Source organism: Carassius carassius, chromosome 1 (assembly GCF_963082965.1).
Source record: "Carassius carassius chromosome 1, fCarCar2.1, whole genome shotgun sequence".
NCBI classification, from domain to species: Eukaryota; Metazoa; Chordata; class Actinopteri; order Cypriniformes; family Cyprinidae; genus Carassius; species Carassius carassius.
In genome coordinates, this window is record NC_081755.1 from 19,353,092 (window position 1) to 19,379,664 (window position 26,573).

The 26,573-nt window shown below is 36.9% G+C and overlaps 1 protein-coding gene across 4 annotated transcripts in view; it reads right to left on the reverse strand.

Moving 5' to 3' along the window:
• The window catches only part of LOC132140709 (NACHT, LRR and PYD domains-containing protein 12-like), a 538,723-nt gene that overhangs the window by 494,746 nt on the left and 17,404 nt on the right, over nucleotides 1-26,573 (reverse strand). For 2 of the 4 annotated variants that reach the window (XM_059549642.1, XM_059549713.1), the window contains exons 4-8: nucleotides 24,541-26,478; nucleotides 23,262-23,432; nucleotides 17,435-17,605; nucleotides 15,922-16,092; nucleotides 7,509-7,658 (exon numbers count right to left, since the gene is read on the reverse strand). In XM_059549642.1, the coding sequence (XP_059405625.1) occupies nucleotides 7,509-7,658; nucleotides 15,922-16,092; nucleotides 17,435-17,605; nucleotides 23,262-23,432; nucleotides 24,541-26,478 (2,601 nt within the window). The remainder of the gene's footprint in view (nucleotides 1-7,508; nucleotides 7,659-15,921; nucleotides 16,093-17,434; nucleotides 17,606-23,261; nucleotides 23,433-24,540; nucleotides 26,479-26,573) is intronic. The other 2 variants (XM_059549677.1, XM_059549669.1) reach the window with 2 other exon arrangements.

The following is a 26,573-nucleotide window of genomic DNA, read 5'->3' on the forward strand; positions in this document are numbered from 1 at the left end:
CTCACAAAGATGATCTGAGGTAATATTGCAATTCTCCATGCAGCATAAATGACGTACAACAGTGACATTTCTTCTGTTTCAACTGAACGAAACTTGCACTGATTTGATCTTAAAATACACTCACCTAAAGGATTATTGGGAACACCTGTTCAATTTCTCATTAATGCAATTATCTAATCAACCAATCACATGGCAGTTGCTTCAATGCATTTAGGGATGTGGTCCTGGTCAAGACAATCTCCTGAACTACAAACTGAATGTCTGAATGGGAAAGAAAGGTGATTTAAGAAATTTTTAGCGTGGCATGGTTGTTGGTGCCAGACGGGCCGGTCTGAGTATTTCACAATCTGCTCAGTTACTGGGATTTTCACACACAACCATTTCTAGGGTTTACAAAGAATGGTGTGAAAAGGGTAAAACATCCAGTATGTGGCAGTCCTGTGGGCGAAAATGCCTTGTTGATGCTAGAGGTCAGAGGAGAATGGGCCGACTGATTCAAGCTGATAGAAGAGCAACTTTGACTGAAATAACCACTCGTTACAACCGAGGTATGCAGCAAAGCATTTGTGAAGCCACAACACGCACAACCTTTAGGTGGATGGGCTACAACAGCAGAAGACCCCACCGGGTACCACTCATCTCCACTACAAATAGGAAAAAGAGGCTACAATTTGCATGAGCTCACCAAAATTGGACAGTTGAAGACTGGAAAAATGTTGCCTGGTCTGATGAGTCTCGATTTCTGTTGAGACATTCAGATGGTAGAGTCAGAATTTGGCGTAAACAGATTGAGAACATGGATCCATCATGCCTTGTTACCACTGTGCAGGCTGGTGGTGGTGGTATAATGGTGTGGGGGATGATTTCTTGGCACACTTTAGGCCCCTTAGTGCCAATTGGGCATCGTTAAAATGCCACGACCTCTCTGAGCATTGTTTCTGACCATGTCCATCCCTTTATGACCACCATGTACCCATCCTCTGATGGCTACTTCTAGAAGGATAATGCATCATGTCACAAAGCTCGAATCATTTCAAATTGGTTTCTTGAACATGACAATGAGTTCACTGTACTAAAATGGCCCCCACAGTCACCAGATCTCAACCCAATAGAGCATCTTTGGGATGTGGTGGAACGGCAGCTTCGTGCCCTGGATGTGCATCCCACAAATCTCCATCAACTGCAAGATGCTATCCTATCAATATGGGCCAGCATCTCTAAAGAATGCTTTCATTGAATCAATGCCACGTAGAATTAAGGCAGTTCTGAAGGCGAAAGGGGGTCAAACACAGTATTAGTATAGTGTTCCTAATAATCCTTTAGGTGAGTGTATGTCAGTGCTCTTGTTTTGTCTCAAGATGCACACAAGTATTTTTTTTTTGTTTAAGCCATGTTTTTAACAATTACTTAAATGTCTTAATTGAACTAGGATCTAATCCTGTCTTAGCCTGAGCCCTGTCTGAAACCAGCTCTTATTTATGCATTTTTATAAAGATCAGTGAATATCGGCGGTGTATGACATTAAATGACAATAATCATCATTATCCTGAAGTTATACAATATTTAAGGACATTAATTAGAATTGGGAGTCAGATAATTAACACTAGCACCATCAATGTGGTTAAAAATTATTTAGATAAAACCAGATCAGAAAACGGGGCATTTATACCTGTAAGCACCAGTGGGTCAAACTGACCTGCTATTGAATTCATGTATTTCCTCGTCGTTTACTTGCTGCTTATGTTTTAACATTGTACATTTCTAGGCATATATATAATATAATCATATTTTATCTAAAATGAGTCACATATTTATAAGATATGGCTTAATTTGTATATTTAGGTCGTCTTTATCACTTAAACAGGGATAATAGAAATTATAAATAAAAATTTTGTTTTTATTGATATATGCATTCAATTTTATTATGTCCTCAGTTCAAAGATAAAAAACTCAATATCACAATCAGTCTCTTATTGTGATAGTTCTTGTGAGTTGTTTTAATCAAATATGAATAAAAAATTATTTATTATGTCTGTCCTCTCTAATTTGTATTAATTTTTCTAGCCATCTGAACAGATAATGGTTTTGCCACCATGATTGATTGTGATAAGGAACCACTTAGCTATCTTTTGTTTCCCTCCCCCAAAGGAAATCTGGATTATTATTTATTTATTTTATTTAGTTATCGTTTTGAAACAATATTAAATAGGGGCAGTTCCACACATTACAGATGGGAAACCACCCTGTTATTCTCCTTTCCACCCTGTTATGCTCCTGTCATTTGAAATAATAATTTCACAGCAATGTTAAATGTTTGGCATACTTTTGTCTTATTTTGTGAGGTGAGGAGGACCAACAGCATATGTCCATCCACCATCGGGGGACTGAGCTTCTCACCCTATCTCTAAGGGATCGCCCAGCCACCCTGCGGAGAAAGCTCATTTCGGCCGCCTGTATCCGGGATCTTGTCCTTTCGGTCATGACCCAAAGCTCATGACCATAGGTGAGAGTAGGAACGTAGATTGACCGGTAAATCGAGAGCTTCGCCTTGCGGCTCAGCTCTTTCTTCACCACGACAGACCGGTACATCAACCGCATTACTGCAGAAGATGCACCGATCCGTCTGTCAATCTCCCGCTCCATCCTTCCCTCACGCGTGAACAAGACCCCAAGATACTTAAACTCCTCCACTTGAGGCAGGAACTCTCCACCAACCTGAAGAGGGCAAGCCACCCTTTTCCGACTGAGGACCATGGCCTCGGATTTGGAGGTGCTGATTCTCATCCCAGCTGCTTCACACTCGGCTGCAAACCGTCCCAGTGCATGCTGAAGGTCCTGGCTTGATGAGGCCAACACGACAACATCATCCGCAAAGAGCAGAGACGAAATCGTGTTGTCACCAAACCTGACCCCCTCCGGCCCCTGGCTGCGCCTAGAAATTCTGTCCATAAAAATCATGAACAGAACCAGCGACAAAGGGCAGTCCTGCCGGAGTCCAACACACACCGGGAACAAGTCTGACTTACTGCTGGCAATACGAACCAAGCTCCTGCTCCGGTCGTACAGGGACCGGATAGCCCTTAGCAAAGGGCCCCGGACCCCATACTCCCGGAGCACCCTCCACAGGCCGCCACGAGGGACACAGTCGAATGCCTTCTCCAAATCCACAAAGCACATGTATATATACATATGTTTTTGAGCAATTTTTATTTTATTTATTTACAACCCTAGTGGCAAAAATTGGCACAAAAAGTACCTGTTCTTAATAATTAAGACATATTCTATTCATTAATGATTGTTCTGTTATCGTTTTTAAAATAAAAACAAATTATAAGATGGCATAAGGGACATATACTATCCAAGAAAAGCTCATTATTGTTTAGGATTTACATTATTAACATGTTGTGATAACTATCTATATGTCCCTAATAGGGTGGACAGTGTCTGAACAATCGACCCATAATTATTATTTTTGGAGTCTCCGAGCTTGACCAATATTCATTTCTAATAGTTAAACATGTCACTATTTTGGTAGAATGCAAAAAACAAAAATCATGTCACTTTTTTTCCCAACACTTATGAAGCCAAAATGTTACCACATAACAGGAATGACCCGGTTATCAGTTTCATAAATTAAGTAAAAATGAAAAAAATTAGAATTAGAAACACTAAATGCCATGAGTGATGGAGAGTCTGATGGTCAGTTGTGTCCAGGTTCAGTTCAGCATCTGACAGTGATCCAGATATCATATGTACTATCATACTAAAACATTACACATTTTAGCTTAACATTACTCTAATTGGTCAAACTTTGGTTTAATTATTTAATTTTTGTCTTGCCATATCGTTTATTGTTCGCTACTGTGTTGATATTCTAGTCTGGCCGTTTGCTGAAGAAATAAATAGTTAAAAATCAAAATCTGATCTGATGTAATGAATAAAACTTTGTTTTTGATTACCCAAGTTTAATGGGTAAGTTGTTATCTTATTCAAACTATAAATGATGTAACTAAACAAATGACTATATATTTAGCTGTGCGCTTGAATTTGTCATCGGTTTTAGGTATACAGCGATCTCTGGTGGTTCTAGTGTTAAAAAGAGAGTCAGGAATTAATCATCTTTTCTTTTCTTTTTTTACTCTTGAATGCATGAAAGTTTCACCTATCATTACACATTTGTGTCTTAGTGACTCAGACAGCACAAGTGACTCTTACACAAATTTGTATATCAAGTTCAAAGTAATAAAATAAATCATATTTGGTTATATGTAGGCACTTAAAAAGGCATTTTGAGCAACTGCTCCACCACCATCATTTACATTCAGCATTTGTTGCACAGAAGAAAAATACCTTCACTATGACATACCTTCAGTCGCTTTATACAGTATATCATAAATAAATTAATCAATAAATAGTAAAAAAAAAAAACATATTAGATGAAGTAGCCAACATTTTAGACACAATATTGTCAATAGAGAGTGTTTTTACTAATAGTTCCAAACAGAGTCACAGCAGAACATTTGCATCTCTGATCAACATAGCATTCAGCATTCATTTTAATGAGTCAATGGTTCAATTACTCATAAATAAAAAAACATATCACGTTTTAATGGAACAGTGTTTGTCAGTGCTTATAGTTTTGGGATTATCTTTTTTTTTTTTATAGCGGCTTTGCGGGTTTTCTGCAAACTGTTCTACTTTTTGGTGTTATAGAAATGGCCACCCAAAATTTAAACAGTAACAGTAATATCCAGGAAAGCAAATTCTATTTGCTCCTATTGCTTATCTTTGGTAAATTTCTAGAAAGGTGGAGAAATACTATAACCACTTGAAAAGAACCATAAAGACGTTGTCATATCTGAACTGAATTTTTGGTGAGCTTTATTTATAAATAAGAATTATTTGGTATAGCTTTAATTTGTCAATGTATGGAAAAGAGCTGTGTCCATTTTTTTTCCCCAAAGTTCTATTTGCATTGTGCACCAGGAATGACTAGAACAAATATAACAAAGAAGAATGTCATTTATTAATGCTAATGATAAGCACAAACAAACAAATACAATTTTATAAAATTTAAAATGTAAAATCTAATTTATATTTCTTTATATTGCTATATTTTTAAGTTAGTAAGTGGTGTTAAAATTGCTCTATGTAAAATGATCCGGTGTGTTATATGTGGCACTTTTGAGTTTCAGTCTGTCCCTGATTGAAAACTAGGGCAATACCAAGTATTTTACCAAATATTTGAATATTTGAAAAACTTCATAAGCTAACCTCCAAAAAACATAGGATCTGAAAAATAATTTCATGCCTCTTTAAAGTTTTATAATGTTTTAAGATTAAATACACATCTAAGTTTTATCTAATATCAATTCAACATTAAGAAGTAATGGTGACCAAAGGGCTTGGGTTTTCTTATAAGGAGGTTTGTCCTGGAAAAGAAATGGGATAAAATATCTAGAAATTTATCTTGGTAATGATTATACTGTATGTTGCAAAAAAAAAAAAAAGTAGCAAGGGGTTTTAAAAAATGTCAAAGAAGGACAGAAATGTGAAAGTGGCTCTTGCTATAAAAGTTGCTTATGGGCAGAGCTACTGTATAGTTACCATTAATTTTCTTTCATCAACATTGTTACATCATTTGGTAACACCTGCTTTAACAAGCAGAATCACTGAAAGAAAGAGAAACACGAACTACAACTGACTTTAGTCACAGCCTTCGATGAAATGAACTGAAATAAAAGACATTAAATCTCTCAAGATCTCAGCAGAGGAAGATTAAACAACTCCACAAACAACTTTACCAGCTTCACACATTACTAGCCAGATTGACTTCATTTCTGGCACATCTCATACAGAACTTCTTATTGAGAATTAAGGTTTAGACATTGGTTTTGTTTCTTTTGATTTTACCATTTTGGGGAATAGAGTTTGTTTTAGTTGGGCACTTGACTTTTTAAATATCTGTTTTTCTTTGGCTGCTGTAATTGTGTGTTTATAAAGCAAGGAACTGAATATAAAATCATTATGTAGTGGCTTGAGTCACTTGTTGCGCTTCATCTAAATATGTAATGCTTTTATATTTCATTCTGTTTCCGCCACTTTGCTTGTTTGTCTTCTCTGTGCTGTGCTCACCCCCCGCCTCCTTGCTTTTGTTCCCCCTCCCCTCGCGTGTTGTCTCATTGAACATGGCATCGTCCACAACCAGACCGGAGGCTACAGAACTAGTCAAAAAAAGAAGACAACTGGCTCCATTATATGGAGATACCTCGGTTTTAAGGTGTCGGTTGAACCGGCAGAAGTCTACTGTAGGGTACTATGATTTCCGCGATGCAGAAAACACGCACGGAATCGCGGAATCCAGTCATAAAAATGGAGTTTACAGTTTAACGTGGAATCTCACAGAATTTGTCAAATTTTGAATGAATTAAACAAAAGTTTTAAAATATTACAATTTTTAAGTATTAAAAGAGCTTTGTTGTGCAGCATAACAGCGTCATTCATTGTAACGGCAGTTTAGGCAAGTGTGCAGATATACTCGCAATGTGTGACTGCTCCGAAAAAAAGGGAGCATTCTTTGATCGCTCTCTGTAGTTAAATCACAATTTAAATAACAGATTTGTTTCATGCTACTAAGAGAAAAATGTGAAGTTGATCGTATAGTCACTGGCTTGATTCACTGATGCATAAACAGTATTAAACGATTTAGAAAGAAAGTCTGTGTGAACTTGAATGATTAGCTACACATCAGAAAACACTGATCACAGATCAGGCATTAATGAACACTGTTACTCACTGTTTGTGGCGGTGCTGCCGAATCCATATCATAAAAGTATGTTTGTAACGCCTGTGCTGACATTGCAACTGAATTATATGTAAATATTTGGACGGGCAAAGCAGAGAAAGGGGAGGTAACATTTCTCCTTATAACGTCACCAGGAGGAGATTCAAGATCAGCCCGGTTGTGCTTCCATTTTCTCAAATGCAGAGAAAGATAGTAAAATCTCGATTTACACCGATTATAATTTCTAGAAACTTGGGGACCATATACAGGCTAGGGGAACTCATATTAATGTTAAAAACCTCAGAAAGTGACATTTTCATGTCATAGGACCTTTAAGGTTGATCATGGATCAAATCGATCCAACATGGTAAACAGTAAATATTTGTGCTGTTTAATGCATTTGAGACATTGTGTTTTCCTCAGTGCATAACTGACAAGTCACAGGTATCACTTCTCGAGTGGGTTAGGTATATCATCATGAAAGATGTTCATTTCAAGTCCTAAATAAAACATTTATCACTGTTTGTTGTAAATTACTTTACATTTAAGAGCTCATCCAATTATCATAAAGAAGCTGAGCTTCTGTCTGGGACAAAAATAAAGTTATTTAAGCTTCCCATGCAGTCTTGCTTGAATACTAAAGTTTCTCTTGAGAACCACAAAACAATGACCAATTCTCTCTCACACACACAGCAGACAGGATGATTGTTTCTGCTCAACTTACTTGAGTTTTTCCAGGTGGCTGAGTAGCTTCACTCCTGAATCCCCTGGGTGATTGTAGCTCAGATCCAGCTCTCTCAGGTGTGATGGGTTTAAACTCAGAGCTGATGCCAGAGCAGCACAACCTTCTGCTGTCACCAAACACTGAGATAATCTACAACAGATTGTGTTCATGTTAGTGTGCTTCATTTTTAAATGAAATACAGTGCAATTTACAATATAATAACCAACAGGTCTCATCAGCTTGCAGTCTGTGGGCCAAATGCCCAAATTCTCTGATTTAACCCTCTGAAGTCGATTAACGCGGATACACGTTATGAGGCATTTTCTCCTGATAACCCCGAAAAGAACTTAAATTACACTTTCAGTTTTGATCGTACAGATAAGAGCAATACATCAATCGAATCTGTAAAGGGTCTACTTTTTTTGTATACAGACATAATAACAACAGAACTTTGTGCACTTATAAAATAAAGATAACAAACAAGGTGTGCTGTCTGCAGCCTTTGTCTGCGCTGATCTTCATTTACAAACACATCATTCAAATTAACTGTAACTCCGTGAATACTCAACGAAGAGACATGAGAGAGATATCTATAGAAAGCCTGACATGTCTACTTTTAAACTAAACAAGGGCTGCTGAAATATTCTGTGATAAAGTAATCCATATGAAAACAACGCGATGTCCATTTTTCACATCTCCCTTCATTATCTTCTAATACGACCACGTTCCCGCGCTGAACGCTCTATTCAGATTCTAATGTTTCACTGAAGCGCGCGGCTTGAAAATGCCTACACAACAGAAGACAACGCAGCCAGACTGTTTTTTTATTTTGCTGTTTGCTTCGCGATGAGAGGAATAAGGTATAATTCACCCCAAAAAGATGTGATGTGGTTGAGGATTTGAGATTTGGATTTCCAAGCACTTTATTCAGCAGAGATCATAAACATGAGTAAGTCTCTTTTTATTTATTTATATACTTGTGCTAGTTTTCACATAACGTGTAAACATTTTACTAGTTAGACTTTTTCCAAACTATAATTCCTGACTAAATATATAATCAAGTGAAACATTATGAAGTTTCAATAACAATATACAATACTATACCATTCAAAAGCTTGATTTAATAATATAAATGTAACAAATAAATGTAACTAACAAATGTAACACAATGCTGTTCTTTCAATTTATCCACCCTAAAAAACCTGAAAAAAATATTCTCAGCTCTTTTCAACATTAATAATAATAATAATAATAATAATATTGATAATGATAATAATAACAATAAATGTTTATTTTTTTGTAGAAAATAAGATTGTTAAAATAATTTCTGAAGGGTTGAGTGACGGGAGTAATCATTATATTATAATTATATCAAAATTATAATTATATCAGAGTTAATAAATAACAGGGACATTTTATAGACCAGTAATTAATAGGATATATCAGTCACTAAGCATCTTCCACAGAGAAGACCAAGTCTGCCAGAAAACATCTGGGGTCTCATTTATAAAACTATGCGTAGGATCTTTACTAAAAGTTTACGTGCGCCCAAAAGCCAAAAATGGCGTACGCCAAAAAATATTCCGATTTATAAAACCGTGCGTACGCACACCTGTAAGCAATGTTCCCTTTATAAATCACAGATCACCCGCAGATGTGCGTACGTGAACCAGCCTCATATCCCGCCATGTACACGCCCATTTTTAACCATAAATAGTCAATGCAAATCACCTCATGATTGCTGATCAGCATGTAAATGAGAGTGGAATCCCATATATACCTGGAAAACTGGCATGCGACCCGCCAATTAATTAATCCAAGAAAGTGAAAACGTGCATTTCTGTTAGCCTAATTTTAATAATGGCGACAGGTGAGAAAAGAGGAAAAAAACGTAATTTCTCAGATACTGAGATTGAAACACTTGTAGGGGAGGTGGAGGCTCGGAAAACTGTGTTATTTGGTGGCCACAGCAGTGGGGTCACTAATAAAAAGAAGCAGTGCGAGTGGCAAAGTATTGCTTCTGCCGTCAATTGTGTCAGTGGGACAGAACGGACAGTTGCAGAATTAAAGAAAAAATGGTCCGACCTGAAGGTATACAAATTTTTTTTTTACCAACATATTACATTTGTGTTTTATTAGGCTATATACCTATATAAATAGCAATATTGATTTTCAAAAAGTTTTATTTACATGTGCTTACAGTATGCAAAATATGTGAAATAAAGATTCTCATTCATTCAAGGTGGAGGCAAAGAGAAAACTGTCCTCTCACCGCCAGAGCGTGGCTGCAACTGGTGGGGGCCCATGTACAGCTGATCTCACATCAGTGGACAGCAAAATCGCGGCTATAATTGGGGAGGTCAGCGTGTGTGGTATTGTGTCGGAAAAGGAGGGAGACACTGACGTGACTGAAACCACAGAGGAGCAAGGTTAAACCGATTTTTAATCATTAACGCTGTACATTTGAGTGTGTGGGGTGATAAATGGATAAATGTTGCCAATTGTTTGTCCTCCAGTCCTTCCGGAGTCTGAAGCTGTAAATGAACAGGAGGTTCAGGGTGAGGGGTTCTCAGATGCAGATGCACAGCGTCCGGCTCAAAGCAGTGCCCCTTCTGCGTCTGGCACGTCCAAAAGTGGTCGGGTACTCACTGACGCAGTCCTGCAGTTACAGCGAGAGACAATAAACGCTGTCAACAGGGTTGCAGATGAGCTACGGCAGATGAGAGAAGTGATGCAAGAAATTGCACAATCATTAAAAGATGCAGTTAAAACATGAACCTTGAGTTTTGTCTTTCTTTACAAACGCCGCATGACATCCTCACGGATTCTTGCACCTCGTTGATATCCCTCTTGTGGGCCAGGGGGCTGTGGCTCGGGGTCGTAATGCTGGGGTAGAGGGAGATCAGGAGGGAGAGGAATACCGTTTCTCAGTGCTATATTGTGCAAAACACCACACGCCCTGACAATCTTGCACACTTTTGCTGGATGGTATAAAAGTCTGCCACCCGAGGCATCCAGAGCACGCCATCTGCATTTCAGGATGCCGATGGCACGCTCCACAACTGCGCGGGCACGAGAGTGGACCTCGTTATAATGAGTTTCCTCTGCGCTCTGCGGGTTTAAAAATGGGGTGAGGAGCCAGCGTCTCAGGGGGTAGCCACTGTCGCCTGCAGGTTATAATTATATTAAAAACAAAATTGTTACAGTTTCTACTTTTTAATATTGTTAAACTCACCAAGAAGCCAGCCATCACGTACTGCGCCTGCATTTAGTCTGTTCCCTACACTGCTATGTGTCAAGATAAAGGAATCATGTGTTGAACCAGGCCAGCGTGCCACAATGTTTGTGAGGGTCATGTTGGAGTCACATATGATTTGCACATTAATAGAATGCACATGCTTTCTATTAACATAAGCAAATTCATTTTCAGATGGTGCCCTTATAGCAACATGAGTGCAGTCAATTGCGCCGATTACATTTGGGAAACCAGACATTGCTGCAAATTGCGTTTTAATTTCGGCCTGTTCTCGCACAGTGTAGGGGAACCTGATGTATCGACTAACCATATTAAGTATACCATTTAAAACGACAGATATTATGGCACTCAGGGACGGCTGTGATATACCAGACCTATAGGGTGAGATGATAGATTCCAATAGAATTATTTCATATACAAAAAGGTCTTAGAGACAAATTTGAGGATTACTTATAGTTTTTTTATATTATTAATTTACCTGTCTGCCAATTCCCGCTGGAAACAGCCGGTTGCCAAGAACCCCAGAGTGGTGAGGACTTGTATTTGGACTGGGATAGCATGGTTCCGGCGTGTTGCCCTCTCTAATACTGGACCCAATTCAGCACATAGATCCAAGAGCACAGCTCTAGGGAATCTAAATCGGCTTATTAGCCAGTCATCATCATGGGCCAGGAAATCATCATGGTCCCTGAAAACTCGTTCTCTCCTTATTCTGCCATTAGCGTAATCCTCCAACAGTGCCAGGAGTGCCATCATGAAGCATTACATACCCGGGTCACCGGAGAATTTATATGTTTCTAGCAAATAGACTGATCGTTAACACCTTGACAAAATCACTTAATTAATTTGTGGGCGAAAATTTAAGACGAAAATGTTATAGTGAACACATGCTTCTTGACGGTTTTGTAATGAACACCGTAATAGTTAGGACCGATGATGAGTAGCGATTGTGCTTCATGACTGTATTTGCAGACTTTGACATTTTATGATATAGGCTATGTACATTAAGGAAAATATTTCCTTTTTACACTGTGTTCTGCAGTTCTCTAATAAAAGGGTATTTCATGCTATTCTGTAGGCTATCACATGTATCGCGCCATGTCCTCCTGTGCTCCCGTTGTGGACAATGTGACTGTAAGGCAGCGCTGATTATTATTTTATTTTACTTTTAATACATTTTGAATTACGTTTGGATTTTACTAGATGTATATAGCCTAAAACAATCGGCACAAATAACACTGTTGGATTTAATCTTCATGATAATGTGGATATAACGTATGAAATGGAGTGAAAATTAAATGTCATTCATTCTTATAATCGTTCTTCTCACATTTATTTTCTACAATCTAACTTCAGTTCACGACCTCACCATCGGTGTCGCCAATTCCCTTTGTCTCCAGAATGTGCGTACGCACGGCTCAAAGTTTGCTTAAAGGTGCGCACATTCTCCCGTCAAGTTTGTTTTTTATAGATCACAACCTTTGCGTGGGAACTGGCGTACGTACGTTTCCAGCCCCGTTTTGTGCGTACGCACGCTTTATAAATGAGGCCCCAGATCTTTGATACAGATCGTAAGTTAGTTTTCCAGAGGTAAAAGAGTGGTGACCTGCCAACGTTTTCCCCCCAGACCTGGTACTTCCTGTGTTTCCACTGCGGTCTAAAGTACCGGGAAGATTAGGCAAATAGACTCGTGATGTAGGTCTGCGTGCGTTTCTCAATACAAAGTACGCTAATTTTGGAGGTGCATCCTCGGTAGTTCAGACTTTGTGCATTCGTCTTGGGAGTGTGATGTCCGTGACGACGCAAATCCGGTAAATCTGCAAACAGCAGCGTACTTGATAACTTCAGTCAGCTGACCATGGCTACTGCAATTTTCCTCTCTGTATTTTTACAATAAAACAAAATAGGATACCAAATACCACTGCCTCCTTTCGTTTTCATTTAAACATAATAACAGCTGCAGAAATGTACTTAGTTCAGGGATGTGTGTATATATACAGTCATTACAATGAAACGAAATATTATATAAATTTGCCTTTATTTTCCTTTTAACATATAGGTAAATTGAATACAGACCAAAGATAACCAGTTAGATATACCCAAAACGAATTATATTTTATGTTTAACCACTAAAGAGACATCAGAGCCAGCGGCACACATCAGAAGCTCTAGCCGAGGTGAGGCTGCTTCTCGGCGGATAGATGATCACTGAGCTCCCGATGATCACGTGGAGCTGACCGTCTCTGAGATCAGCGTAACATTTTTAAATAGGTGCTGTCTTTATAAATATACCACAGATTTGAGTTTTAAACAACTACATTCTCGCCTGAAATACTGTGAAGAGTTGACCATAGTAATAATATAATTTTTTTTGCTAAATGGATACAGAAGTTCAACACACTTTCTTTGTCACAGAATTACTTATAAAACTCGTCTGGGCCGGGAGCTTTACCAGTTGGCATAGATTGTATAAATTTCCAAATTTCTTCCTTACTAAAAGGGGCATCTTCCGAAATGTTAGGAAGAGAAATCTCATTCAGGAAATTTAGAAATTCTTTTAAATATTATTATTACAAAATTCTGCTGCCAGAGTAATTTTTCAGGTTAAGAAATGTGGACATATTATTCAAATCATTCATAATCAGCTTGATTGCCTGTTTCTGTATATGAAGAGTTCAGATGCAAAAGCCTCTATGCCATCTGAAATTTTCATCTAAAATTAGGATTTTTATCAGGCCCCTATATTTATGTTCAGTTATTTCACTTTAATAGCCTGGAAAAGGACTTGCACATTGCCATTAAAGTAAAATGACTCAACCTAAGCATAGGAGCATTATAAAAATCCTAATTTTAGATGAAAATTTCAGATGGCACTTAGAGGCTGTTTCATCTGAACTCTTCATATATTCAGTATAAAATTCTTCTGTGACACTGTAAAACTTTGCTTTAAAAATGGCAAAATTTTAACAGTTTTAAAATGTCCATTAAAACATTTGAAAACAATGCATTCTGGCTAATATTGGTTGTTTTTGATGAAGTAGCCTACTGCAATATAACTGTGAATTATCAGAGTTCAAAGTCGACACTCAGAGGCTGTGTTCCAAATCACACCCTACACCCTCAATAAGACAAGACTTGGGCAGAAATCATATTCATGGATGAGCTAATGAATTATTTGATTACTTAATGATAGTTAATGCATTAAAGTGCATTAACGTGTTAATAACTGTAAAGTACTATCTAAATAATGTATATCGAGCATTATCTATCGTTATACTCATAACCCATGTTGGCCCCAGTTGTTGAGTATTTTCAGAGTTATAAGTCGAGCATTGAATGACACATCAATGACACATTGATGAGCCCGATCAGCACTTATAAATGATTACGACTGCATTGTAGCTCTGTACGGTCTCAGAGGAGCAAACCAGACTGCAGCAACTCATCTGAGGTGGTAATTTCCTTGGACACCAGACGGACGTTTGATAGAGTTGGATAGAGTAGTAACATAGTTAGGCTTTGGGGATGGATTAATATCATGGATGCATTTATTTTATGTTGAGCCTCAAGCATCCATATATACTAACCAGGTTAATTTAGATTATTTTACTTTTGTTACTCCTCTATCTCCCTTAATTTTTATCATAGCTATTGGGACTCTTTGAATAATGCTTTGAACACTTCCTGTATTTCAGGGAATAATCCAAAAGAGAACCAAACTTAAAATAGCGGACCAAGCTGTTACTTTGTTACCGATCCAATCTGCATCTAATCCCAAAATAATATGCCTACTAGATGAATTTAGGAAATTCTCTCACCTAAAAAGAGTGAATGTCTAAGGATAAATCAATGTAGCCATGATATAAAACAGACTGATTTCAGTATTTCAATAATTCAGATGAAAAGGAATATCACAGCATCAGGCAGTTGCTATAGATTTGTGGGTAGTGCATCAATGATGTCAATATCCCATTCCATCACAAAGATGCTTTTTTGTTGGATCCAAGTCATGTTCCTGTAGATCTACCTACCTGCAGAGTTCATTTCCAACCCTGATCAAACACACCTGTCTGTAATTACCAAGTGATCCTAATGATCTTAATTAGTTGTTTCAGTTGTGTTTGATCAGGGTTGGAGCTGAACTTTGCAGGAAGATCTACAAGAACAGGATTGGGCACAGATTATGATCTGGTGACTGTTGAGGCCATGTGAACTAACCGTTATGTCAAAAAAAAAAAAAACAACATGATCTGAGCTTTGTGACATGATGCATTATCCGCCTGGTGGCGGCCACAAGATAGGATTGGACTTGGTCAGCAACAACAGTGGCAAGATGTTTAGCCAAGAATGGTAACCCATATGCTGAATTGTTGCTCTACATTTATCCCATTCAAGTGCACACACACAGTAGTTAGTGAACACACACACACACTTGTGCCCCCTCAAAAATAATGAGTGCATGACGCCCCTGCTAAGGGGTCCAAAGTGTGCCAAGAAAACATCCCCCACACCAATACACCACCATCAGGTTGAACTACTGAGCCAATGCCCATTGTATCCTAGCATTCCTGTTATTAGCTGACTAAAGTGGTACTCAGTGTGCTCTTCTGCTGCTGCAGGCAATCTGGAACAAGTTTAAACATGTTCCACGTTCAGAGATGCTTTGCTTTTCTACATTCGCTGCTACAGTATTATAGGAAATACCATTGTTGAGTTGAAGCCAAAATTCAACAGCACTGATCAGTGAAATTACAGCTGGTCGACCTAAACAGTGTAAAATAATTCATTACACACAATAGTAAATAATGTCTGAGAGCATTGTATGCATTGGCTCATGTTTCTTATAAGAAATTGTCTGCATATAATATGAATGCAAAAAGGTTTACATCTCACTGTGATACTCAGTTATCTTGTTTAACAGTCATGATAACAACCTCATATGTGGGATAAATTAATGGCCACATCATCATTTATGTCTTTTAATTGCTCTTGGCCATAAAGCACTCATGAATTAGAGTAAGTAATTACATGTGGAAGAAAACATGAACTATACAAATACAAAAACACATGAAAGAATCTGCTAGCTGTATTTATAAAACTAGAATACATATAAATCACACATTATTATTAAAATCGGATTCAATGTGAAAGCCAAACCTCAGTATGTTGAGTTGACAGTTTGGACTCTTCAGTCCAGCAGAGAGCAGCTCCACTCCTGAATCCTGCAGATGATTGTTACTCAGGTCCAGCTCTCTCAGGGAGTTTGATGATTGTAAAACAGAAGCAACAGTTTCACAGCACTGATCAGTGAGTTTGCAGCCAGCCAATCTAAAGAGGATAAGGAGAAATAATTCATTACATACACAACGCATAGCTAGAATTTGATGTTTAAGAGCATTTGATGCATTGTCTCTTGTTTCTGATAAGAAGGTGTCTGCATAAAACTGTGAACTGTGAATGTGAAGAATTACATCACAAAGAAATTAAAGAAATGATTACTTCATGTGTCGTAATTGATGATTTATTAATCACCACATTATCATCATGTTCTCATTTTTTTTATTAATGTCTTTCAAAAGCTCTTGACCATAAAACACTCAGGAATTAGAGAACAGGTAGAACAAGCCTTAAAGTATATACACAAACCTCTATGTACACCTTGGCAATTGAATCACCATTGGCTAGAATTGTTTTTTTTTTTAAAAATGGCACAGTTTTTTTTGAATATCCAAAAGTATGCTCTTAACATCAGTCAGTCAAGCATTATCAACCATAATAATATAATAATAATATAACAAGTGTAATAATCAAGAATAATGTAATAATAGAACTAGTAATTAGACTTAGACAAACTTGATAATCATGTTTGAAAACATATTAGTCATTTAAACTGAACAGTTTAACTGGACTGGTGGTTATATAAAACACACTAAGGATTAATGAGCTGCTGGATTCATGAATATTAATCAGGTTTTGTGCATTCGCTCGAACAGATTTGCTAAAATCAAAACAGGGACGATAATAGGTGACTGCAGCCAATAAGATTCTGTTTGTGCATTAGCTCCGCCCACTACCCGGCAGTTCTTAAAACCTGAAGAATTCCAAAGACTATGCCATCATTTTGACAGGAAAATACATAAAAAATATCGTTTACATGTAAGGCATCAACTCTCTCTCTTTCTCTTTCTCTCTCTCTCTGCCTGTGTGTGAGACAGAGTGACGGCGAGTAGTGCACCTTCACACTAGAGTTTATGGTACATCAAATACAGGTGCGTTGCACATCCATTCAGATAAACTGAAAACCACCATAGATGGAGAGTGGAGCTTTGAAGCACTCTGTCAAAGTGCTCGGCGAGTGAACATATAACTGTGCTAAACTTATACTTATATATATATATACAACTCACAGAGCGCCGAGTAAAATCTGAGAATTTTTTAACCATTGGCTAATATCAGACATCATTTAGTCGCCGAGATTGAAGATTGATTCGCATATGTGAGTGATTTACTCGCAATGTTGAGGTTTGACATATACAAAAACGCATGAAATTATATATATATATATATATATATATATATATATATATATATATATAGATAGATAGATAGATAGATAGATAGATAGATAGATAGATAGATAGATCGATCTGAATCAATGTGAAAGCCAAACCTCAGTATGTTGAGTTGACAGTTTGAACTCTTCAGTCCAGCAGAGAGCAGCTCCACTCCTGAATCCTGCAGATGATTGTTACTCAGGTCCAGCTCTCTCAGGGAGTTTGATGATTGTAAAACAGAAGCAACAGTTTCACAGCACTGATCAGTGAGTTTGCAGCCAGCCAATCTAAAGAGGATAAGGAGAAATAATTCATTACATACACAACGCATAGCTAGAATTTGATCTTTGAGAGAATTTGATGCATTGATTCTGATAAGAAGGTGTCTGCATAGAACATGAATGTGAAGGTTATATCCCAATATTTTATGAAAGAAATGATTACTTCATGTATGGAGTAACTGATGATTTATTAATCACCACATTATCATAATGTTCTCCTTTTTTTATTAATGTCTTTCAATAGATCTTGACCATAAAACACTCATGAATTAGAGAACAGGTAGAACAAGCTGTATATACATACAAAATGTGTTTTTATCAATTTTTTTCCCCATTGCATCTGAAAATTACTTTAAGAAAAAAAAGCCCACCCCCTATATTTTTAATTTCATGGTAACCTGCAATCAAGATATTTGGATACTATATAAGGTACAAGTTAAATTTGGGTTTTTAACATGCACTGTGACATTTCACCCGTTTCAACTTATAAACTCCTTGAGATTTTAAAGTCAGTTTAATAGTATTGAAATTCAAGTTGAATTTAGTGTAAAAAAAAAAGCTTTCAATTGCTTAAATTATTTCTATGAATTAAAGTAACCTAACTTAATGTTATCATAACTTTTCATCATATATATAATTTTTTTAAGGGTGAAAACGAGCTGTATTCGTTTTCCTTTTCGGAAACCAAGCAGCCACTTTTTAATTTTTAAATCTATTATTCGCTAGCATATCTCTTACAACTGAGGTTTTTGTTTTGTTTTGAGGAAGGTGCCACTGTCAGGGGAGTCAAATTACATTATCATTAGGGTTGCCAATTAACTTCAGAAATGGAAAATAAGGGCTAATTGTGAAAATATATTAGTCTTTGTAGAAAATAAGTGTTTATTCTTTAAGAAAATAAGGGACAAAATAAGGGACGATCCAAATATTTGTAATGTACAATAATGTAGGCCTATATCTGCCTGCAGTACATTCAGAAATAACAATGAATTTCATAAAAAGAATGATTAATTGTCAATTGATAATTTGTTATTATTATGGTCTGGTGAAAATAATAATACTGCATGAGAGAAAATAATGAATAAATAGACATTTCATCCAAGTAGAATGACAACACACCATTCCTCGCAGCCAAAAAACAGACCGATTTCAGTCCAGCTGGAGGGGCTGGTTTCTTTAGGGGTAGTTCTGTATAGCTTGTGGGGGTTGAAATAATGTTGTTAATCTCTTGCTATTTATATGAAAAGTGTCTTATGAGGCTTTCAAGCAGGTTTAGGAAAAGTTACTAGTTCTAGTTTTCTAGTTACTTGTAGCCAGTGTTGGGGAGTAACTAGTTACATGTAACGGCGTTACGTAATTTAATTACAAAATTATTGTAACTGTAATTAGTTACAGTTACTAAGAAAAAATGAGTAATTAAATTACAGTTACTTATGAAATTTTTAACGATTACAAAGGGGATTACATTTGAATATTTACACACATCCACATACAGATTTAACTGATTTCTTTCCCAAATTGCACTGACTATTCTGAGACATACCGCCCTAATAATTTCCGGGATGCGGAAACACAGTCTGGTTCGTAGAATCCAGTCATAAAAACGGAATGCCTAACGCGGACGGAATATGCCACATTTTGGATGACTAAATCAAAAGTAGGTCAGTACACTTGAATCAAAACATGACATCGACTAGTGTCTGTGAATATTAAGCCCCAAAAATGTAATATATGACTTGCACATTCTGCGTGTCTGTGGAAATCAGGCACGGACTGGACACCGGGAGAACCGGGACAATTCCCGGTGGCCTGGCAGACGATTGTGCCCGCTATTTTAATATCATTATTGTATAATTGCCTGCCGAATGTACTAAAGCGATCATTTGTGAATCCGCCATTTGATAATTAAATCTCTAATCAGTCATGAATTGTTAGTCATGACTCGCGCGCTCTCCGCGCCTCCGCCAAACGGTTCAGTCTGGATCAGACTCAGAGTAATCAATGCGAGAGAGAGAGAGAGAGAGAGAGAGAGAGAGGACTGCTGGAGCAGAGAAGCAGAACTCCTGTTCAGGGTTTCAGGTCAGTTTCATCTGTAAAGATGCTTTTTTGTCTTTGTTTTTTTATTTATTTAATCAAGCAGCAGCACGTTGCTCATCAGTCATCACTCAAAATACTATATAAAGGACATCATTATTATCTGTTGTAATGTTACAGTAGTAATTTAGCTGAAAAAAATTCAGATTTTTTTTAAAGGTTTAGGGGGAGCTATGACAGACAACAACACAACCCTTACGAAAATTAACATATTAATATTAAACTATAAATCCAGAGAAAATGGTTACTATTGTTTAACTGTGATAACCAAAAATGTAAAATTATTTTACAAATGTATTTATTTAAAAATAAATACAAATCCATTTGCAAAAAAAAAGGTTATTTTACTTTTATATAGGCTAATAAAAGCATGGTAATTTTTTGTAAGGGAAAAACATGACTCGTGTACAGTATTAGGATTTTTCTATAAAGATATTGTAGTATTGTAGAGTATTGTATTGTAAAGTATAGTTTTGTTCAATCTTGAGTATTAAAGTCATGAGAGAGATGCATAACAGGGCAAAATAAAGAGACGGAAGAGAAAAATGGAAGTGAAGGTGCAGTTCAGGAGAGAACTTTTAATTATTTTGCATGTCCCCAAATTAAAGATTTAAACCTTTTTTATGTCAGGTCCACACAAAAAGTAGTTTTGTCCATGAATTTGTTTGTATGAGTTTGAATTTTCCAGTCTGAATTTTTTTCCCAGTCCGCCCCTCCTGTAAATTAATGGCAAAGACATAGTTTAATTTACTACACATAGGCCTACTGAAGCTCGCAGTGTTTTCAACCTCTGCTGCCTCAATATAGGAGTACACGAGCACATAAACATAATTTCTAGAACTGCTCTGTGTCACTTCATGTGCATTTTACTTATTTTGAGAAAACTATCATCATATACAGTTTAAAAAAAACACCAATGTTTCAGGAGTTTATTACACAGAATATGTCACATGCTTATTAGATAACTGTATTTAAGTTGATGTATATGCTTTTATTTATTATTCTTTAATTTTCAAAAATTTACAAAAGTAATCAAAAAGTACTCAAAAGTAATTAGTTACATTACTTTAATAAAGTAATTGAAAAAGTTACAGTACTATTTCATTTTAAACAGGGTAACTTGTAATCTGTAACCTATTACATTTCCAAAGTAACCTTCCCAACACTGCTAGTAGCCTAGTCGTTCATTTAAGTCATTATTATCAACTAATCGCACTTTTACATTATATCAACATCTATGATCCATAATGAGCCTTAATATATAAGTTTGCCACAAAGCACAGGCAGAAGCAGCCTAATAATTGTGAAAAAGTACACATTTTAATTATTTATTAATAAACTAATGTTTTCTTATCGGCTGCAAGATAAAAAGTCTTGGTGCTGGCTCTCATCTCACAGGATGCACATCAGTGATGCGCGGGTCAATGTATTAATAACCCGCACCCGACCGACGTTTTCAACTAACCCGCCCGCAACTCGGACCGCAAAAAAATAAAAATAAAATATTGTACCCGACCCGCTTCCTGACCCGCATTTTTAAAAAGCAGTAAATGCTCATCGTAGCGTCATTGGGCCATAGGAACGTAGGCAAAACTAGGCAAAAAAAAATAAATACAAACAACAAAACTTAATATATTATAATTTTGTCAAGAATTATAAAAAAAATCATCAGTAAGCTCATAATTTGTACTAAAATAGTCTAGTCTATGTCTATTTTATTTCTATTTGTATGTTTCTGCAAGGTCAGCAGACAGTGAGGCTCGGGTTTGTTCCGATCAGAGCTCGTGAGCAGAGAGCGCATTTCTGAATATATCCTGATCCGCTCGCTCATTCCGTGGGGTCTCGCTCAACCCAGAGTGGCCTGCTGGTTTGAAAATATGCAAGGAGTCATTTTATTGTTTAGTAATAAACTGGTGTTTTCTGTGTCGCTGAAAGATGAAGTTGACGATGCAGACTCGCCATGAACGCCAGAGAGAAATGCACATTTCATATGGATTACATCATCAGAGAGTAGCCCATTTATTTTGGTTTGAATATTTTCATTTAAAAGAAGACATTTCAAGCTTTCTGTAATATATAGCTTATATTTCTCAAATCTGTGAGGCACAAGCTGAGTTTCGGCGCCCTCCAGTTCACATCAATGCAAGTGATCGTGCCGGCGCCTTATTACATTGTCTGCTAGGCTATATATTTGCTTCTTATTTATTAAACACGGGCAACTGATTGATAAAACATTGATCAAAATTAAGATACAATTTATACAAAACGAAAATCTTTTAAAAAGAGTTTTCTATAAAACAAAACTTAATGAAGTCGTCAAAATCATGTTTTACCAAAAACAGCGCCATTGCTCCCCATGCAGTCTTCTTTGCCGCCTCCATCTCTACGTGCAGACTGAGCTCGTGCGTCATCTTCGTGCCAGTTATTCAGCCAATAAAGTGTAGGCCTATGTATTTCAAAAATGTGTCTAGTACTATATAAATGACAAAGGTTTAATTGTTATTTTTTATTTCAAACGACTCGACCGACCGTGACCCGAATATCATTACAAATATCTTTGGATGACTCGTAACCGCGGGCGACGCGGGCTACCACAGGCACCCGCTCACTTTGGATCAACCCCCGCATCACTGATGCACATAATCAGAGAGTATTTGCTTTCATTTTGAATTGGTTTGTATAAAAGTGGACATTTCAAGCTTTCTGTAGATTCATAATCAGAAAAAGATTCAAGTGATCGAGAGGGCGCCTCCCTGTCATGCATGCACATTAATAATTTTTGCACAAACACTTGAATATGAATAATAATAGAGCACATTTCTTTTCTGTTACAGTATGGGATCTGCATTAAAAATAATCTTTATAAGTCTACAGATGAAGTTATAACCTGTAAATTGAAGGCTATTTGACAATTTAAAATGATATAAAGGCCGATGTCACTCCAATCTGTTGATCATTAGTTGTTCTTGATTAAACAGATGCATGACTCTTATAAACTTGTTTTAATAAATCTCTTTTGCATTAAATGATTAAGACAAAGCAGGTTAAGTTAAATATTATTGTACAAATAATAATAAAATGCTATAGACTGCGAATAAGATGGAAGTTTCACATTCTGCAATTGAATTACAAAGGAATATTTTAAGGATATTTTAAAAAAAGGATAAAAAGGATATTTTAAGGAATATGATACACACCTGCATTTAAATGCGGCTGCAATTAAAATTTGTAATAAAGCAAGTAAAGAAGGCTCCCTTTAAAATCACAGAAGTTGTCGATTAATGAAGTTCTTTTTACATTGCATGCATGTAAAACAGAAGTCAACATCACAGATCTTTACATTCATGTCATGACCTGACTTGCTATTGCCAATACATCCACAGACATGCTGCTGCACATATACAATAGAATAACATGAATACTTTAATAATGGCCACATTATCATACTGTTTTATTCATGTCTTTTAATAGTTAGCTTACAATGTGCTAGCTGTATATATAAAACTCAAATATATATAAATATCACCTTAATTTTAATTCAAATCTAAATTGGTGTAAAAAGCCAAACCTCAGTATGTTGAGTTGACAGTTTGGACTCTTCAGTCCAGCAGAGAGCAGCTCCACTCCTGAATCCTGCAGATGATTGTTACTCAGGTCCAGCTCTCTCAGGGAGTTTGATGATTGTAGAGCTGAAGCCACAATTTCACAGTGTCGATCAGTGAGATCACAGCCTGTCAACCTGAAAACAGGGAGGAGGTGTTGATGAACAGGTGTATCTATGAGATCACAAGAAATTTCTTTGTGTAGCAGACCTTATGTCTCAATACATATTATATGATTATACGATTTCAGATAATATCATCAGACAGTGCAAATGTGCCTTTGTTGTGGCTCTCTATGGAGTTGCATAATCTGGGTGTTTACTGGTATATTTTAAATGAAGATTTTTGTTTTTTTTAACAAATGTAAAAATTTACTGACAAGTTCACTGAAATTCAGCATTTCAACTGAAATATAAATTTAGAGAATCATAAGCCAAGGCTGGAAAAACTTTAAGAACAAATGAGCAGACTTGGCCAACACAGAATGCCCAAAAGCACTGTAATTTTAACTTCAAAGTCTGCATGAACCAGAAATTGTTACTGTCTTCACTATTGTGACGCACCGGAGTTAAACAGCTTCTTAAATGAGAAAAATGTGGGACTTGGTTTTGTCCTTTGTGAACTGATTTGATTTCTGGATCAGTGAACATTAAATGACAGGTTGCTGGAGAGAAAGCATTGAAACTTGTCTGGCTATTGGACAACCCTTATTGTCTGATTTAAGATTATTAAATAAATCAGTTCATAAACAAGATCATACTGTTGCTAATTTAAACTGTAAAAAGGAAACTACTGAGTATTGCTGAAAAAAAAACCTGACAACAGTCTAGTCCTTATAAAGCAGGTAGATCTTCCTGACAAAACATAGTGGCAAAATGTTTATATTGGACCTTTATCTGCATAAATCATTTGCCAAAAATATCGTGCATCCCCAGTCTGTAATAAATGTTTTCTTACAATATATATTTTTTATTCATTTATTCACATTGACAGCTGCCTTTCAGTAGTATTAGTTTTACTCATAGCTTGATTATGTTTACAAAGTATACACTATTTTAGAAAAACCCTTTTTAAAATCATTTATTTATAAAATATATTTATTGGATTAATTAGGTAAAGAATAAAAAACAAAACTTAGCTGCAATAACTTACATTTTATGCTTGTGAACAAACCCAGAAGATCCTATTCACCACCATCAAGTTTTGTCAAATGTAACTACTGCATGTTTGTATTTTCACACTTACACAGCTTTTCTGCAGTTCCTCACAGCAGGTAACAGTCTCCGTCTCCCATCTTTTGATTTAGTGGTGAATTTTTTAAGCTCAAACTCATCCAGCGCCTCCTCTGACATCAGGATTATGTTTGCCAAAGTTGAACATTGTGCAAGAGTAAGACTTTTTTCTTTTGTATTAGAGCTTAAAAAAGCCTGCATTTCTTCAACAACTGAGTTATCCTTCATCTCAATCAAGCAGTGTGACAGATTTATCCATCTGTCAGGACTTACGTTGTTTTTCTGACCTCGTTTGAGGTTTTGGATTATTTTCTTGATGTTTTCTGGGTTGTTCTCAGTGTGTATCAGTACATCCTGTAAGAGTCTTTGATTGGACTCTAGTGAGACGCCATGAAGAAACCGAAGGAAAAGATCCAGGTGTCCAGTTTTACTCTTTAAGGCTTTACTCATTGCTCCTTTCAGAAACACGTCCAGAGTAATATTCTCAAACTGAGTTCTGTTCTTTCCTGTCAGGAACATCTTCAGAACCTCACTGTTCTTGTGTAAATAGCAGAAAAACACATACAGTGCTGCGAAAAACTCCTGAAAGCTCAGATGTACAAAGCTGTAAACCTTCCTGTGATAAATCACAGATTCCTCTCTAAAGATCTCAGTGCAGATCCCAGAATACACTGAGGCATCAGTGACGTCTATACCGCTCTCTCTCAGGTCCTCCTCATAAAACATCACATTGCCCTTCATCAGCTGATTGAAAGCCAGTTCAGCAAGTTTCACAATCACTTCTCTGTTGGACTGCAGGAGTTTCTCTGGATCTCTCTCTTCATACTTCTGGTTCCTCATCTTTGTTTGAATGAGCAGGAAGTAGATGTACATTTCAGTCAGAGTTTGAGGGATTTCTGCACTGAGATCTTGTTTCAGGATGTTTTGAAGCACAGTGGCTGAGATCCAGCAGAAGACGGGTATGTGACACATGATGTGGAGGCTTCTTGCTCTTCTGATGTGTGAGATGATTCTGCTGGCTTGATGCTCGTCACTGATTCTCTTCCTGAAATATTCCTCCTTCTGAGGGTCATTGAATCCCTGAATCTCTGTCACACGGTTGATGTAGTTGGAGGGGATCTGATTGGCTGCTGCTGGTCTGGTGGTGATCCAGATGAGAGCAGAGGGAAGCAGATCTCCTCTCAGGAGGTTTGACATCAACAGACCCACTGATGAAATCTCAGTCACATCAGAAACTTTCTGACTGTCTGAAAACATCAGTGAAATTCTGCTTTCATCCAGACCATCAAAGATGAACACAACTTTACATTCATCATAAATCTTTGAGTCCAGATCTTGAAGTTCAGGATGAAAGTCAAGCAGAAGTCTGTGAAGACTGTACTGATGATCTTTAATCAAGTTCAGCTCTCTAAATGTAAGCACAAACATGAAATCTACATCCTGATTGGCTTTTCCCTCGGCCCAGTCCAGAATGAACTTCTGCACAGAGACGGTTTTTCCAATTCCAGCGATGCCTTTAGTAAGAACAGTCTTTATTGTGTCTTTCTTCTCTCTTCTCTTCTCCTCATATCCTGGTTCAGGTAAAGGATTAAAGATGTCGTTGCAGTTGATTGGAGTGTCTTGGAGTGTCCTGTAACTTTTCTCCATCTGTAGCACTTCATGTTCTTCATTCACTCCTTCACTCTCTCCTTCTATGATGTACAGCTGTGTGTAAATCCTGTTCAGGAGGGTCTGATTCTCTTGTAGTTTGACTCCCTCAAATAAGCTCTCATACTTGTTCTTCATGCTGGTTTTGTGCTGGTCTTTTACTCTCTGCAGATCATCTTGCTCTGGTTGATGAGAATCGAGCTGCAGAGCTGTTTCTGTGTCATGATGACTGATGTGGTTCTGACTGTAGGAGGATGTGCTGGACGGACAGGACACACGTCTGATCTGGTCAGCTCTCCCAGCACTGAAAATACATTAAGATGAACAGAGACTCAAAAACTAACAGAAAATACCTTTATCAAAATAGATAAAATATTTAAAAGCCTCTAATATTAAATT